Here is a 14,270-nt window from a genome sequence, read left to right as displayed (position 1 = left end):
TTTCATTGGTTGATATTGGGTAGTTCAGAATTTTTAGGTCTTCTTCGTTCAACTTTGGTAATTCATATGTATCTAAGAATCTGTCCATTTCTTCTGTGTTGTCCATCTTATTGGCGTATAGGTTCTGGAAGTAGGTATTGATGATCCTCTGGATTTCTGCTGGATCTGTTGTCATTTCACCCTTTTCATTCCTAATTGCATGGATTTGGGCCTTTTCTTTCCTTTTTCTGACAAGGTTGGCTAAAGGTTTGTCAATTTTGTTGATTCTTTCAAAGAACCAATTCTTGGCTTCATTGATTTTTTTGTATCATTCTCTTAGTCTCCATTGCATTGATTTCTCCTCTGATCTTTATAATTTCCTCCCTTGTATGAGCTGCTCTTCTTTTTCTAGAAGCTTGAGATTCAGCATCAGGTTGTCTAATTGGGATCGTTCTGTTTTCCTAATATGCATATTCCCTGCTATGAATTTCCCTCGTAAGACAGCTTTCATTGTGTCCCATAGATTCCGATATGTTGTACTGTCATTGTCATTTAATTGAAGGAACTGTCTGATTTCTTCTTTAATTTCCTCTGTGACCCATTGGTTATTCAGAAGTGTGTTGTTCAATTTCCACATGTTTATGAAATTTTTTGAGTTTCTTTTGCTATGGATCTCCAATTTCATCGCACTATTGGCTGATAATGTACAGGGGATAACTTCAATTCCTTTGAACTTACTTAAACATGTTCTATGTGTGAGTATGTGGTCTGTTTTTGAGAATGACCCATGTGCAGCTGAGAAGAATGTGTATTTTGATTTTGTGGGGTGGAAGACTCTGTAAACATCTGTTAAGTTCCTTTGTTCAAGAGTTTGATTGAGTTCTAGTATTTCCTTACTTATTTTTAGTCTAGTTGATCTATCTATTTGTGACAGTGGGGTGTTGAAGTCCCCCACTATAATTGTATTAGTGCATATATGACTTTTCATGTCTGTTAGTATTTGTTTTACATAGTTGTGTGCACTAGTGTTTGGTGCATAGATATTTATGATTGTCATCTCTTCCTCTTGGATTCTTCCCTTTACAAGGATGTAATGTCCTTCTTCATCTCTCTTAGTCAGTGTTGGTGTGAAATCGACTTGATCTACAAAGAGGATAGCTACTCTTGCTTTTTTTTGGTTCCTGTCGCATGGAGTATTGTTTTCCACCCTTTAACTTTCAGTCTATGAGTTTCCTTTTGAATGAAGTGTGTTTCTTGTATGCAGCATATTGTTGGATTTTGCTTCTTGACCCATTCTGCCAGTCTATTTCTTTTGATTGGTGAATTGAGACCATTAACATTGATGGTTATAACTGAAACATATTGACTTGTCATTGCCATGACTTTTTCTTTTTGTTGGGTTCTCCCCCTTTACATTTAATTTCTTGTCATGCCTGATGGGTTCATTCTGCTTTGCTTCCTGGGGTTGTGATCCTCAATGTCTGTTCCTAGGATATTGTGTAAAATTCTTTGGAGTGCTGGTTTGGTATTCACGAAGTTCCTAAGGTGCTCTTTGTCATGAAAGTATCTTATTTCTCCATCCATTTTGAAAGATAGTTTTGCAGGGTACATCAATCTGGGTTGGAGGGTGTTTTCTTTTCGGGCTTGGAATATGTCACTCCAAGCTCTTCTTGCCTTGATAGTTTGTGTTGAGAAGTCTGCTGTGATTCTGATGGGCTTTCCTTTGTATGTGATTTGTTTCTTTTCTCTGACTGCTTGGAGAACTTTGTTCTTCTGTTGTCTTTCTGGAATCTTAGCAATTATATGCCTATGTGTAGAGTTTTTTTGATCAAGGCTGTTTGGAGTCCTATATGCCTCCCTTATCTGTATGTCAAGCTCTTTTCCCCTGCTTGGGAAGTTTTCTGCCATTATTTCTGTGAAGAGATTTTTTATGTCATCTCCACTCTCTCCTGTTTCTTCATTGAGCCCAATCAGTCTTACGTTATTCTTCTTTGCATCACCTAGCAGCTGCTGGATTGATTTCTCATGTTCCCTTATAATTTTGAAGCAATTTTTCTTTTCCTGGTCACTAATTGCAATCTTATCTTCTATATCTGAAATTCTGTCCTCACATTGGCTCATTCTGCTGTGTAGACTTTCAGTGGAGTTTTTCATGTCCTGGAAATCTATTTGCATCTGTTTTATGGATTCCATTTGTTTCTTATGTTGGGATTCCATCATGTTCCTGAGCTCCTCGCTAGATTTATTAATCATGTCTTGCACTAGGGGCACAATTTCTCCTGTTATCTGAGAAATTATTTCTGATTTCATTTTTTCCAGATCCCCTTTTGTTGCCAGTTGAGTGGGTCCAGGTGGTTGAGTATCAGAGTGTTCCATCTCATTTCCCTTTGGGGTTGCTGTAGGTGATCTGCAAGTCTGGTTTTGAGACTTATTCATGTGTTTTCTCATTTCGACTGGGGCGGGGGGCTGTTAGCGCCTGCACAGATTACCTCCTCTGAGTTGGGTGAGGTGGGACAGGGGCCACGAGCAGCAGTAGGAATGGTGACCCCAAAGCCCTTTTCTGTGGTCTGGGAGCAGCCGGAGGGATGGTGACCGGGAAACCCCTTCCTCTGGACCTGGAGCAGTGGGATGGTGGCTCAGAAGCCCCTTCCTCTGGGCCAGGAGTGGTGGGAGGGATGGTGGCCCATAAGCCCCTTCCTCTGGGCTAGGAACAGTGGGATGGAAGGTGGCCCAAAAGCCCTTTCCTCTTGGCTGGGAGCAGCAGGAGGGATGGTGACTGGGAAGCCCCTTCCTCTGGACCAGGAGCAGTGTGACGATGGCTCAGAAGCCCCCACCTCTGTGCCAGGAACAGTGGGACTCAGTACCTTGGTCTGGTGGTCTGGTGTCCTCTGCGTCTTTGTATTGTGGAATCAGGTGGCTGCCTGTCTGCAGCGGTGTGATTCAGTGTCTTCCGCGTGACTCAGGACCTCAGTAGGGTGTGCACAGACCTGCCTGTCTGCAGCAGGCTGATTTGGCGTCTTCTGTGCGACTCAGGACCTCAGTAGGGCGTGCACAGCCTACTTGCCTTTCTTTATCCTCCACTCTTCTGATAGGGGCAGCACAGCCTCATCCTGTCCCTGTAGTGCACCCCATCATGTGTACTCTTGTAGTGTGTCCCCTCAAATGCCTGCACACCCGTAGCATTTTGGAGGGCCAGAACTAGAAGCTCAGGAGCTGAGTCTGCCCTAGTGTTACTGCTAATATACTGTCTAGGCTATGGCATCCCCACCACCAGTTGGAGTTTTGTGTCTCCTTTATGATTTCTGTGCTTGTCATTGGCCTTTGCATTTTTATCAGTGCCATGGTTATTTGCTTTGGGACAAGCTGGTTTTGCTTCCTGCATGTATGCCTCTTTTCCTCTTCCTTCTTGACCTCATAAAAATGTGTCCACCCATCATGCCATTTGCATCCTGGTCCAGCTCACAATTGCCCATCACCCTTGCCTATCCCTTCTGATCCTGCTCCTGTCCACCTGGGCAGCAGGAATGATGGGGTATTGAACCTGCACTTTGGCCCAGGCACAAATAGTTGTAGGCTTTGTTTTGTTTAATAATCAGAATTTTCTGTTTGGGCTGAAATGAGTCTAGGTGGAACAATACAAAGGAAAGGCATACCCTTGAATATTAAAGAAGGGCCTCAAGTAAGACTGGAGTAAATCTGCTTGGAGTAAGGGTTTTGTAAAGAAAGGATGATTCCTGCCCCCAGGCTGCTATGAAGAGGCAGTTTTAATCCAGGTCCCATTACAGCCTGGTTCCACCACTATAATTATGATAAACTCCATTTTCAAGTAATAGAAACCCTGGAAATTAAATAAGCCATTGTTATATAGGACCCTGGGGCTCACAGAGCCCCAGGGACTATTCAGGCAGGGAAGAAAAGGAACTCCCTCCTCTCCTCCCTCTTTCTCATTTCTTCCTCCCATCCTTACCATTTCTCTTCTTGCTCCTTCCCTCCTTCTCTCTCTCCTTGGCTGTCTCCCGCCCTCATTTTTCTCTTTCTCTTTCCTTCTCTTTTTCTCTGTCCCCCTTCATTATCTTCCCTCTATCCCTTTCTCTCTTTCCCTCCTGCTCTCTCCAGCTGTTGCCTCTGGATCAACTCCATTCTTCTGTGCAATCTGCACATCAGCTTTCTTATTCTCTCCCTGGACTGAAAGTTCTTAGTCTCCGTGGTCTCCAGAATATGGCTGACGATAACCTGGCTCATATGTTACAATACCAGCCATGAAATCCCAATTCCAAATTCTCAGGGAGAGATGCAGAGTGGCCTGACTTGGGCCACAGGTAATGCTGGCCAGGAACCCCACACCTGTAAACCCTGGGATGCTTGGGGCTGGATGGTGCCTGGGTATGAACAAAAGCTCTGATTTTTTTCTCCTTTCTTAAAGAGGTTCCCTGCACTTTACATTAGAGTTTCCCCTTTTGCCACTGTATTCTTTTTGAAATAAATCATGGTTACTGTAAGCCCAGCCGTTCTGCAGTGAAACTTGGTTTTTGCCATCCATGTGGATCTAAGAAGGAGCCTCTTCTTCCAGGGTGGTCTTTCATCAAGTGTACCCTTCACTATTGTGCCATTTTGGAACCGGGACCAGTGTTCCACAAAACTAGGAAGCAAATGATGCTTGGCTCTGGCAAACTTGCTCATCCTCAACCTCTGGCTCTTTCTCTTGCTTCTGCTACTCCTGTCTGCTAAGTTACCTCATTGCCCCCCTCCTAAGACTAGAAAAGCCTGATATTCAGATCCCAGCTTCTCCTCCACTTCCTTCTGCCAAAGTTTACCTTCTGCTGATGAGGTATACATAATACCCAATTTAAAAGATTAGTTAATTTCTGAAAAAAAAAACCCAGCAAGTTGTTCTGTGACCTCAGTTAGGTCTCTGCGATTCACTAAGATTTATTATTGCTCCACAGATAATACATGTATTATTCAGCTTTCTATCACTGCCACAAAATACCTAAGAAAATCAATGTTAAAAAAAAGAACGGTTCATTTTGGCTCATGGTTTCAGGAGTTTCAGTCCATGGTCACTTGGCCCCATTGCGTTTGGGTCTGTAGTGAGGCAAAACATCATGGTGGAGACCACATGACAGAGCAGAGCTCATGGTGGCCAGGAAGCAGAAAGAAAGAAGGGACAAGGATCCCAAGATCTCTCTCAACAGTACCCCCAATAACCTGCTTACTCTAACTAGCCCCCAAGTCCTAAAGGTTTTACCCCACCCACCCCCAGTTGCACCAACAGCTGGAGACCAAGCCTTCAATACATGAGCTTTTAGGGGAAATTTAATATCCAACACATAATAATGCATGCTTAATTCAAAAAGAGCTTGTTCATGAAAATGGCAGCTTCATTGATCTAGTAGTTCTGTCTCAGATGGGTCATTCTGAGACTTAACAGCATGATACTTTCAACCAAAGGAATTATGTTCATGGCAAGCATTTTAAACAAGTGCAGCAACAATTTTTGGAGAAGGAATCTGCATATGTGGATTGTCTGCTTTGCCTGCCAGGCCTGATGTAAAGCTTATCTTTTACCTCCTCAGTTTATCTGTATGTATATATTGGGACCCCCCTCTTCACAAACTGTTTACAAACCAGCAGAACCCAGTAGAAGACAGTGGAATTTGATGCAAATCCTGGTGGGACGTCTGGTTTAGGCCACACATCAAGGAGGCAGCTTGGCCAAGTGACTTCACAAATGTCAATCAGCTGCTTAAGGGTCTCATCTATAACAAGTGCTTAGCTTTTATTCTATGAAGGTTTTGGTTTTTTGTGGGGGCATTTTTTTTTTTTGGTTCAAAAAACACATAATTCAAAGTGGGCCATTCTAAGTGATTAAATGTCTGATTCAGGTGTTTTCAGTCCAGAGAAATATGCCCTTTGGAGGGTGAGTGCCAGTGATCCCTATAAATATTAGTGGGATCCTTCTGAAGGTTCTGAGAAAAAGAAGCTATTCAGCCATTCATTCCTTTACTCTTCAGAGATGGACTGTGGGATGATTATGTGCCAGGTACCAGACAGTGATGATGTAAGAATATGACTCTTCCTCTGCTGAGAGGTTCTCCACCGGTGATTTTGCTCTCCAGGGAACATTTGGCAGTCTGCAGACATTTTTTTATTCCCACACCTAGGATCACTAGTGGCCAGGAGAGGCCAGGGATGCAGCTAAACATCCTACAATAGCCAAGGCCGCCCCACAGCAGAGATTCCACCCTTATGTCAGTACTACTGAGGTGGGCAAACCTTGCCAGAGGTAATGGGGAGGCTCAGAAAGTCTTTGAGCAAGGATGTGTCAAAATACTGTTGGTGTTGATAATCTCATAAACCTGAATGGAAATTAAATAGAAAAGGAATATCTCACTTCATGCAAAGAGAGGATTCCGAAAAAGCTTCATGCCAATTAATATTTTGGAAACCCAATCCTATTTTTCAATGTAAAAGTTTTTTTTTCTAAATGTATAATTGATTGGATCTGTCTATACATCTTCACCAGCATCTGGGGCATCTCCCCCTTGATATTTGCTGGTGTAAATTACTGAACTCTGTGCCTTGAAGCCAGCTTGATGCGTGCTTTATGGAGGAGCTCTGTAAGGACTTAGCCAGGGAATCCCAGGTCTCCAGTCTCCTAGAAATGACAGCTAGGATAAGAAGCTTGTCGCTGGGAGCTTAAGAGTTTGTCATCAGTCATCAGTAGCTTTGTCAAATGAGACAAGGCTTTTAAGCCTATCCTGAACTTCACCTTTGGATCATGTCTTGAATCCTATTTTGAATGCACTAGGGTAGTTGTTGTAGATGATGCACGACTCCATGGTGCCGCTGTGGAAAACCTGTCTAGCACCCAGCTCTCCTACAGCACCTGCTCTGCAGGCCTTGCAGAGGGAACAGGGTCTCTCTTACAGATAGAAGAATTCCCCTCTGAGGTTTGGTTGTATCTGAAAAGGTTCACTTCCCAATCAGTATTTCATCTCATCCTCTAAGAGGGGGAGTCCGAAGTTTAATCCAATTGCTGAAATGAGTTAAATGGCACATCATTGTGGAAAATACAATAAATTACAGAACAGACTCAGTGGAAAACTGGAGGCCTTGACTGTGCTCTTGGCCTTTGGGGCAAGTGAAGACAAGCTACCTGCACCCTGCCCCACTGTGGGCAAGAGCTAAACTAGATCCCCAAATGCAGCAGCATGTAGCTGGAAGTATCTTTTGACATCTTCAGGCCCTTCTTCTATACACATAAATTAGCCAAGGAAGAACTGCCTTTGACCCAAAGAGTTCTTTTCAAAATAAAGCAGAAGAATCAAGTTCCCATTTTTAATACAAATGATCACAATGACCAAATGAGACAATATAGTTTTATTCTATACCAGTGATTCTCAATCAAGACTACTTTCTGCACCCTGTCTTCCAGGAGTGAGGGGACATTTGGCAATGTTGCAGACATTTGTGGTTCATCCCCACTGAGGGTGCTCCTGTCATCTAATGGCTAGGAGCCGGGGATACTGAAAAAACATCCTACAGCACACAAGACAGCCACCCATTCCCACACACACAACAAAACATTTTCTGGCTCAAAAGGTTAGTAGTGGCAAGGTTGAGAATCCCTAATGTAAACTGATGAGAAAAAGCAAAAATTCTCAATGGCAACACATCATAAATAGTACTTTCTTACAATACGTCCTGGGGCGAACTGATTGTGCATTTGGGTGGTGTCTACACTGGCCCATCAAAACATATTTATTATAAAACCCACTAGAGAATACTGCTTTCCAGATTCAGCAGATGTGAGACAAATAACATCCTGTTCATTTAAAAAGGGCCAAGTCAGGGGATGCTTACCATGCACTGGAGATTTTTTCTTGACAACTCTTCTTCCTCTTGTTTTTAGTAAATGATCATTCCTGGGCCCTTTGTCAAACGTACCTTATCTCCTGCAGTGTCATCTTTTTTGTTTGGAGTGTGTGTGTGTGTGTGTGTGTGTGTGTGTTTTAATTCCAGGCAGACCATGCCCAGCATAATAGTCTTGAACAGACATTCTTCCTGTCTGAAGTATATTCTTCCTGTCTGGGGTATTTTCGTGACTAAAGTTTGTAAAAATGTCCTTTCTCTAAAAAGATATTCTTGAAAATCAATAAACTTCAGAGAATAAAAAAAAAAGCTGGTCGGTGACTTAAATATGGGGCATTTCATTGTGAGAATAGATATGATAAGGCAACCCCAAAGCCAATGAGCTCAGAAAGCACTCTGGACATTTCACATGTGGTCTGTTATCTCAAGATTGTCTTTGAGGAAGAAAAAGAAAACTGAACAGTATATTGGTCATGAAAATAAACAGTGGCCCGTCCCAGAAAGGAAATCAGGAAGTGGACCAAAAATAATGTTTAGCTAACTTTATGTTCCCCTCTGTTCTCGTTTTGTTTTATTTGGGGCTGAGCAGGGACACTTGGAGTTACTTGGTAGTTGTGATATCTACCTGCATTTGTTTGGCTGCAGAAATGAGATCAAGTGAGAATGGTTTTGGGGAAAGAATCTGGGTAAAAATGGGCAGAGCTAATAAGCATTTAATGCAATTTTTTATGTGCTCAATTATTTTTAAAAATATTGACAAAAACTGAAATTTTAGAAAATCTGTGACCATTGTATCCTGCATTTTCTGAAGCAGGTGGGCCAGTTTCTATCAGGTCAATATGCAATTTGTCGTTGTACAATAAACATTTAGCTACTGTCCCAGTTTCTAAACATTGCATTTGCATTTTCTCCCAAGGTATAGAGATATTTCCCATGGGGGATATGTATTCACTGGAGAAGTTTCAGAGAACATGAATCACTCCTCTTTTTGCACCATCTGCCAGAAAAGATCTTTTATCAAAAGCCAAAAGCCATTTCCATTCGCCCTTGGTTATGCTGTTTCCTCTTCTTGGAATATTGTTCCCAAGTCATCTGCTCCCCTGTCAACACCACTACTTGCCCACCAGCTCCTCTTTTCCAGTCTAATGAACTTCTATCCATCCTTCAAAACCGAGTTCAAAGTCATTTTCCCCAACTTTTGGGGAAGAAGATACTATTCTGTCCTTTACCCTACTGTAGGACCTCCCACATGTTCTATTGTATCACCTTTTCCCTACTTATTCTAGTAGATTCTTGAATGCATGTGGTCCATGCTACTGTGATCTCTTTCAACTTAGTCCATCCAAAGAGTGGTACAGGGTCAGCTTCAAAGTGGCAATCAGCATGTAAGTATCAAATAAATGAGGAGAGAATGAGGTGATGGAAAGGTGGAGAGAGGTAAATGAAATAGGAAATAATTCCTTTTTCTAACATCCTTCCCCCACTAATTTATAAAGCCTCTTTCCAGACACACTGTGTCTCTATTTATATGTAATTTGTTTTCTGATTATTCGACTATGTCCCACTGGTACCAAATATACTGTAACAAACATACTGGAGCTCAACAATCTATTATTATTTATTTGTAATTTTATTGCATTATAGTTAAAAATTCATAATATGGTGTCAAGGCCTTTGTATATGTTGAGGTTTGTTTTGTAGTCAGCCTATGTAAATGTTCCAGGTGTTTATGAAAATGGTGTGTGCTGGTTATGAAGTCTCTTTCCTAGTCAATATATTAACTTTATATTTATTAGTTTGGTGAACGACATTAAAATCATTATGATTATGGATTTGTCAATTTCCCTTTGCAATTCTTTTGATTTCTTCTGTATATTTTTTGAGACAACATGTCATATACCTAAAAGCTTAAAGTTACTATATCTTCCTGGTAAAAAAATAAATTTCTAATTATTATGTTGTGATCGCCTTTATCAATAATAATGCAAATATATATATTTGATCTATTCATCTATTCTCTTGGCTAGCATTTGCTAGATATGTATTTTTACTTATAATGTTTCTCTCACATTATGTTTTAAATGTTTTTTGTAGAGATTATTAAAATGACGTGAAAAATCTCTTTTCTTTGAGTTAGAAGCATTTACAGATCCATAAGGATTTCTTAAAATATTTACTGTGTTTTTAATTGCTTCATTTTTCTCCTGTCCTAATTTTTATTGGCTTGATATGTCTACTTTTATTTTAAGTTGTATTTTATATATTATTTTATTATATTTAATAGATCTTCCTATTTCAATAGTATAGTTCTAATCAGATTTACTGCCAAAATTAACTAGCACCTTTAGAGGATTTCTAGTAAAATATTAATGATTGCTGAATTTAGAAAATGTTCAATTTTTAATAAGGCATTTTTTGAGGAGGTCTTTTGTACCAAGTCCAATCTCAGTGGGCCTCTAGATGAGTCCTGCATTTGTCTCTGTGAGAATGCAAGTGCTCCTGGGATGATTCTCTGCATTCCTCCTAAGAGAGCATTGTCATGTGTTGGGGCCATACCCTCTCAGAACATTTCTCTATTTATGTAAAATACAATTTTGAGAGGTTTAGTTTCATCATTTTTTGAAACAGTGTAATGCATGATTTGCATGTGATAAGCTAAAATACCAATAAATGTTTATAATTTAGTTTTATCACGTGGTTATAACCTTGGAAACATGGTTATCGGTTGCTCTTTTTAATTGATGAGCTTACTTTCCTTCTCTACCTTTGCTCACCTGTGAGTTCCATTAGGAGGGAACCAGCTTTGTCTTGTTTGCCACTTTGTGTCCACCCAATTAATTGTCTGTATGAACAAGGAAGTCAAAGTGATGCTACTTTTTCTTAAGTAGAGCTGTAACTGGGAATGTTCTCAAATCATGACCGTATTTTTCATCTTGATTTTGTCATTACAAAGTTGTAGATAGGCCTCCCGATCTATTTTTAAAATATTGTTTGAATTTCTTTCATTAATCAAGGTTTAAAGCTTTGAAAGACTTTAGATAATATCTTAATTTTGTAAAACTTTAGAACCATTTTACCTAGATTTTTATGTCCCCAGTGGACTATCTACAGTTTTTTTGGCCTACCATGGTCACATTTACTTGCAAAGGAATCTCCCACCTCTCCATCTTTTAAGTTTTTAGTACCAGAGAACAACTATTTTTATTTTGTTTCTCACTCATGACTTGACACATGATCTTGTCACAGGAGGACCTATATCCGAATAATCAGAAATAAGACTATCCTCTTGTGATAATTGGAACATTTAATAATTGTCTGGGGGCACCAACCAATGAGACAAGCCCTTCAACCAACCTGGTGCTTACTCTCCCAAAAGCCAACCCAGGGTCTGCTGAATACAGACCTTGTCTCTAGGGAAAGCAGTTTCATTGGTAGGCCTGCAATCTCAGCTAAGTCCCTTACTTTATTTAAATGCCTTTTTTTTGGAAGTGGCTCAAAGCCTTGGAACCTTTTAATTATCCCATAATCATGTCTTATTTATACCTGCCTGGATATTCTACAGACAGGTGGAGCGACTTTAGTTTAAAAACCACAGTAATTGAATTCTGCCTTTCAGGACTTGCAGAGCTAAATGTAGGTTGTAACAGTCAGCACAGGCTATCTTGGGTTTGTGTACACTGCCCTGTGTGTGGTGTGAGAGTCTCATTCCTTTACTGATGGAATCTCCCAGTAATCTTACTGTTTCTCCATATTCCTTACTGACTGGGGCATGGTGGATCAGTGGAGGATTTCAAAGATCAAAGCACATCTCTGCTCCAGATCTGTTTAGAACTCTGCTTCGCTGGCAGGCCAGGGCCCAGGGAGAGGCCACTCCTGCTAAGGCCCTTGTTTCTTAACTCCATCCATATGTCTTATGTTCAGCCACCTGCTCCCACGTAACTGCATTTTCTGACACTGCTTCTTTCTGGAGCATAGGTCCACACGTTCCGAGGCCCACACTGGTGTGAGTACTGTGCCAATTTCATGTGGGGACTCATCGCACAAGGAGTCCGGTGCTCAGGTAGACACAAAACTTTTTTCTCCCTTTCCAATTATATAAAGCGCTCTGCTATGTTGATCTAGGGTGCATCTCTCCAGAAATAAGGACCATTCCCAGATGAATGTGAAAGTCTAGCTGTCTCATGGATCCAAGGCCTCTGCTTCACAGGAAATCTAACAGTTTGCAGCAATGAAAAGGAGTATTTCATGTTTATGAAAGAAAATATATTAAAAAATAAACACCTAAGTATATTTCCTTAAGATCTACCTGCCTCCCCAGATAGGCAGTAGTCCTTCAAAGAAAAAAAAAAATCAATTCTAGTAGAATTCCATAGATAGAAAAGCCACACTTCTTTCCCATTCCATCTTACTACAAAAGGCAGGACATTAAAAATTATAATAATCCTGATGAGCATTTGCCACAGGCACCAGGCTAAGCACTTTCTATTTATCATACCATTCAGCCTCACCTACAGACCTTAGGGAAGATGCAATTTGTTCCCATTAAATGAAAAAGGAAATGGCGTCTTCGAGATAATTGTTAATTGCCTTTGGCCACATATTAAGTTGCAGAACAGTGACTCAAAGGCAGGTGGACTCCAGAGCCCGTGCTCAGGATTTTTCTGCCATCAGATCAGCAGTGAAACCACACACCTTACTTTGGCATCACTTATTTTTAAACTCTTGAATGTTGTTCCACCAAGAATAGGACACACACATACACTAACAGCACACAGCACATCTTCTTAAGGTTCATTGAACAAAATGTTGCCAAATTAATATATTAACTGGGCTTCCTAGTTCATCTTGTCTTGCTTTTTTTTCTTTCTTTTTTTTTTTTCCTGGCAAGCAGTTGTGCTGGAAGCAGGAGCAGCCTCCTCTGATATTGATCAGGTTTCTGCCAACTCTTGGTTGATTTCCTCCATGCTAGTGTATGATTTTTAAAAATAATTCTTATGAAGCATTTAAAATAAAATCAGCTAATGTGATTTTATGTTGAGATGATCTTCATTCCCATATTGCCTGTTTTGGGTCACAGGATTGTAAAACCTCAGTCCTTTCTGCTTACAAGGGCCTTTGTTAGCTCAATTGTGAGTCAAGGATTCTCATGGGTGTTGGATCATTCTACTTTCCCATTCCAGGTTCCTGAGGCAGATAGCAAACCCAAGCTGAGAGGCAGCCTCTCCAGAAGTGTCCAGATACCCAGATTAATACAAAAGACTGATTTGCTAGGAGTCTTAAAGTATCTCACAGCTCAACCATTGTGCACTGTGGTTGTGTATCTGAATTTCTCAGTGGTCATCAATTCAACCTGTCCAGATTATACCTACCAAAAATATCCCACATTGCTGATATTATCCAGTTTCAGCAAGAAATTGGTCCAAAGTCAATATTATGAGAACAAAATTCTGGACTTCACATTAGCTGTGATCAGCAACTTTCTCTGGGATGAAAGGGTTTTTGGAATTTTTTTTTCTGTTTTTTAAAATAAAACACATTTAAGCCTTTTTTGGTTAGTTCTCTCCAACAACTACGTTTTGAGCTTCTATTTCCTCCAAAGCGCAGGAAGGCTGAAAACCGCTCATCAAAGGTTAAGAGGAGACATCATTGCTCTCAGTTCTCCAGATTTTAAATTTATTTCAGTGATCTAGACCTTAGTTACAACACATGCAGGGCTAGTCATTTGTAAAAAGTAAATATTTTATGCTTACTATAAAACATCTTAATTTTAATAAGATATTGGTGTTTAAATCTATATAAACACATTGTTGCTTCAGATCTTAAAATAACATTTTAAAGAAAATTAAAAATCGAATTATCATATGATCTAGAAATTCCATATATATGTCCAAAAGAACTGAAAGCAGAATTCCAATAGAAACTTCCACATCCATGTCCTTCATCCAGCATTAATCATAATATCTGAAAAGTAAAAGGAACCCACTAGTAGATGAATGGATAAACAAATGTGATGTAGACATATAAGGGAATATTATTCAGCCTTAAAAAGGAAGAAAATTCAAGAACTCTTAGACCATGCAGACAAAGGTGAAAGGAATATATCTGTTTAATTCAAATAGAACCTCCTACCTGTGAGTCCAGAATGTATCTAAAAATATAAAAATTTAAAAAAAGAAATCCTGACACATGATACAATGTGGATGAGCCTTGAGGCTCTTTGTACTGAGGGAAATAAACCAGTCACAAAATTACAAGTCCAGTATGATCGATCCACTCCTGTGAGATACCCAGAGATGTTGAATTCATAGTCAGAAAGTAGAATGGTGGCTACCAGTGGCTGGGGGGAGGGGTGGGTAGGTACTGTTCAATGAGTATAGAGTTCCAGACAGATAGTGGTGATGACTGTACAATAACAT

General features: G+C 40.2%; 1 protein-coding gene across 8 annotated transcripts in view; it reads left to right on the top strand.

Annotated features, from left to right (window-relative positions):
* Positions 1 to 14,270, top strand: part of Chn2 (chimerin 2) — a 336,463-nt gene that overhangs the window by 308,827 nt on the left and 13,366 nt on the right. For all 8 annotated transcript variants that reach the window (XM_087206589.1, XM_087206591.1, XM_087206590.1 and 5 more), the window contains one exon: positions 11,830 to 11,914. In XM_087206589.1, coding sequence (XP_087062715.1) covers positions 11,830 to 11,914 — 85 coding nt within the window. The remainder of the gene's footprint in view (positions 1 to 11,829; positions 11,915 to 14,270) is intronic.

Source organism: Heterocephalus glaber, unplaced genomic scaffold, assembly GCF_053883595.1.
Source record: "Heterocephalus glaber isolate CG9 unplaced genomic scaffold, H.glaber_assembly_v1.0 deba00000676, whole genome shotgun sequence".
Lineage (NCBI taxonomy): Eukaryota > Metazoa > Chordata > Mammalia > Rodentia > Bathyergidae > Heterocephalus > Heterocephalus glaber.
Note: the sequence above shows the minus strand (reverse complement) of the source record. Positions and strands in the feature narration are given on the sequence as shown.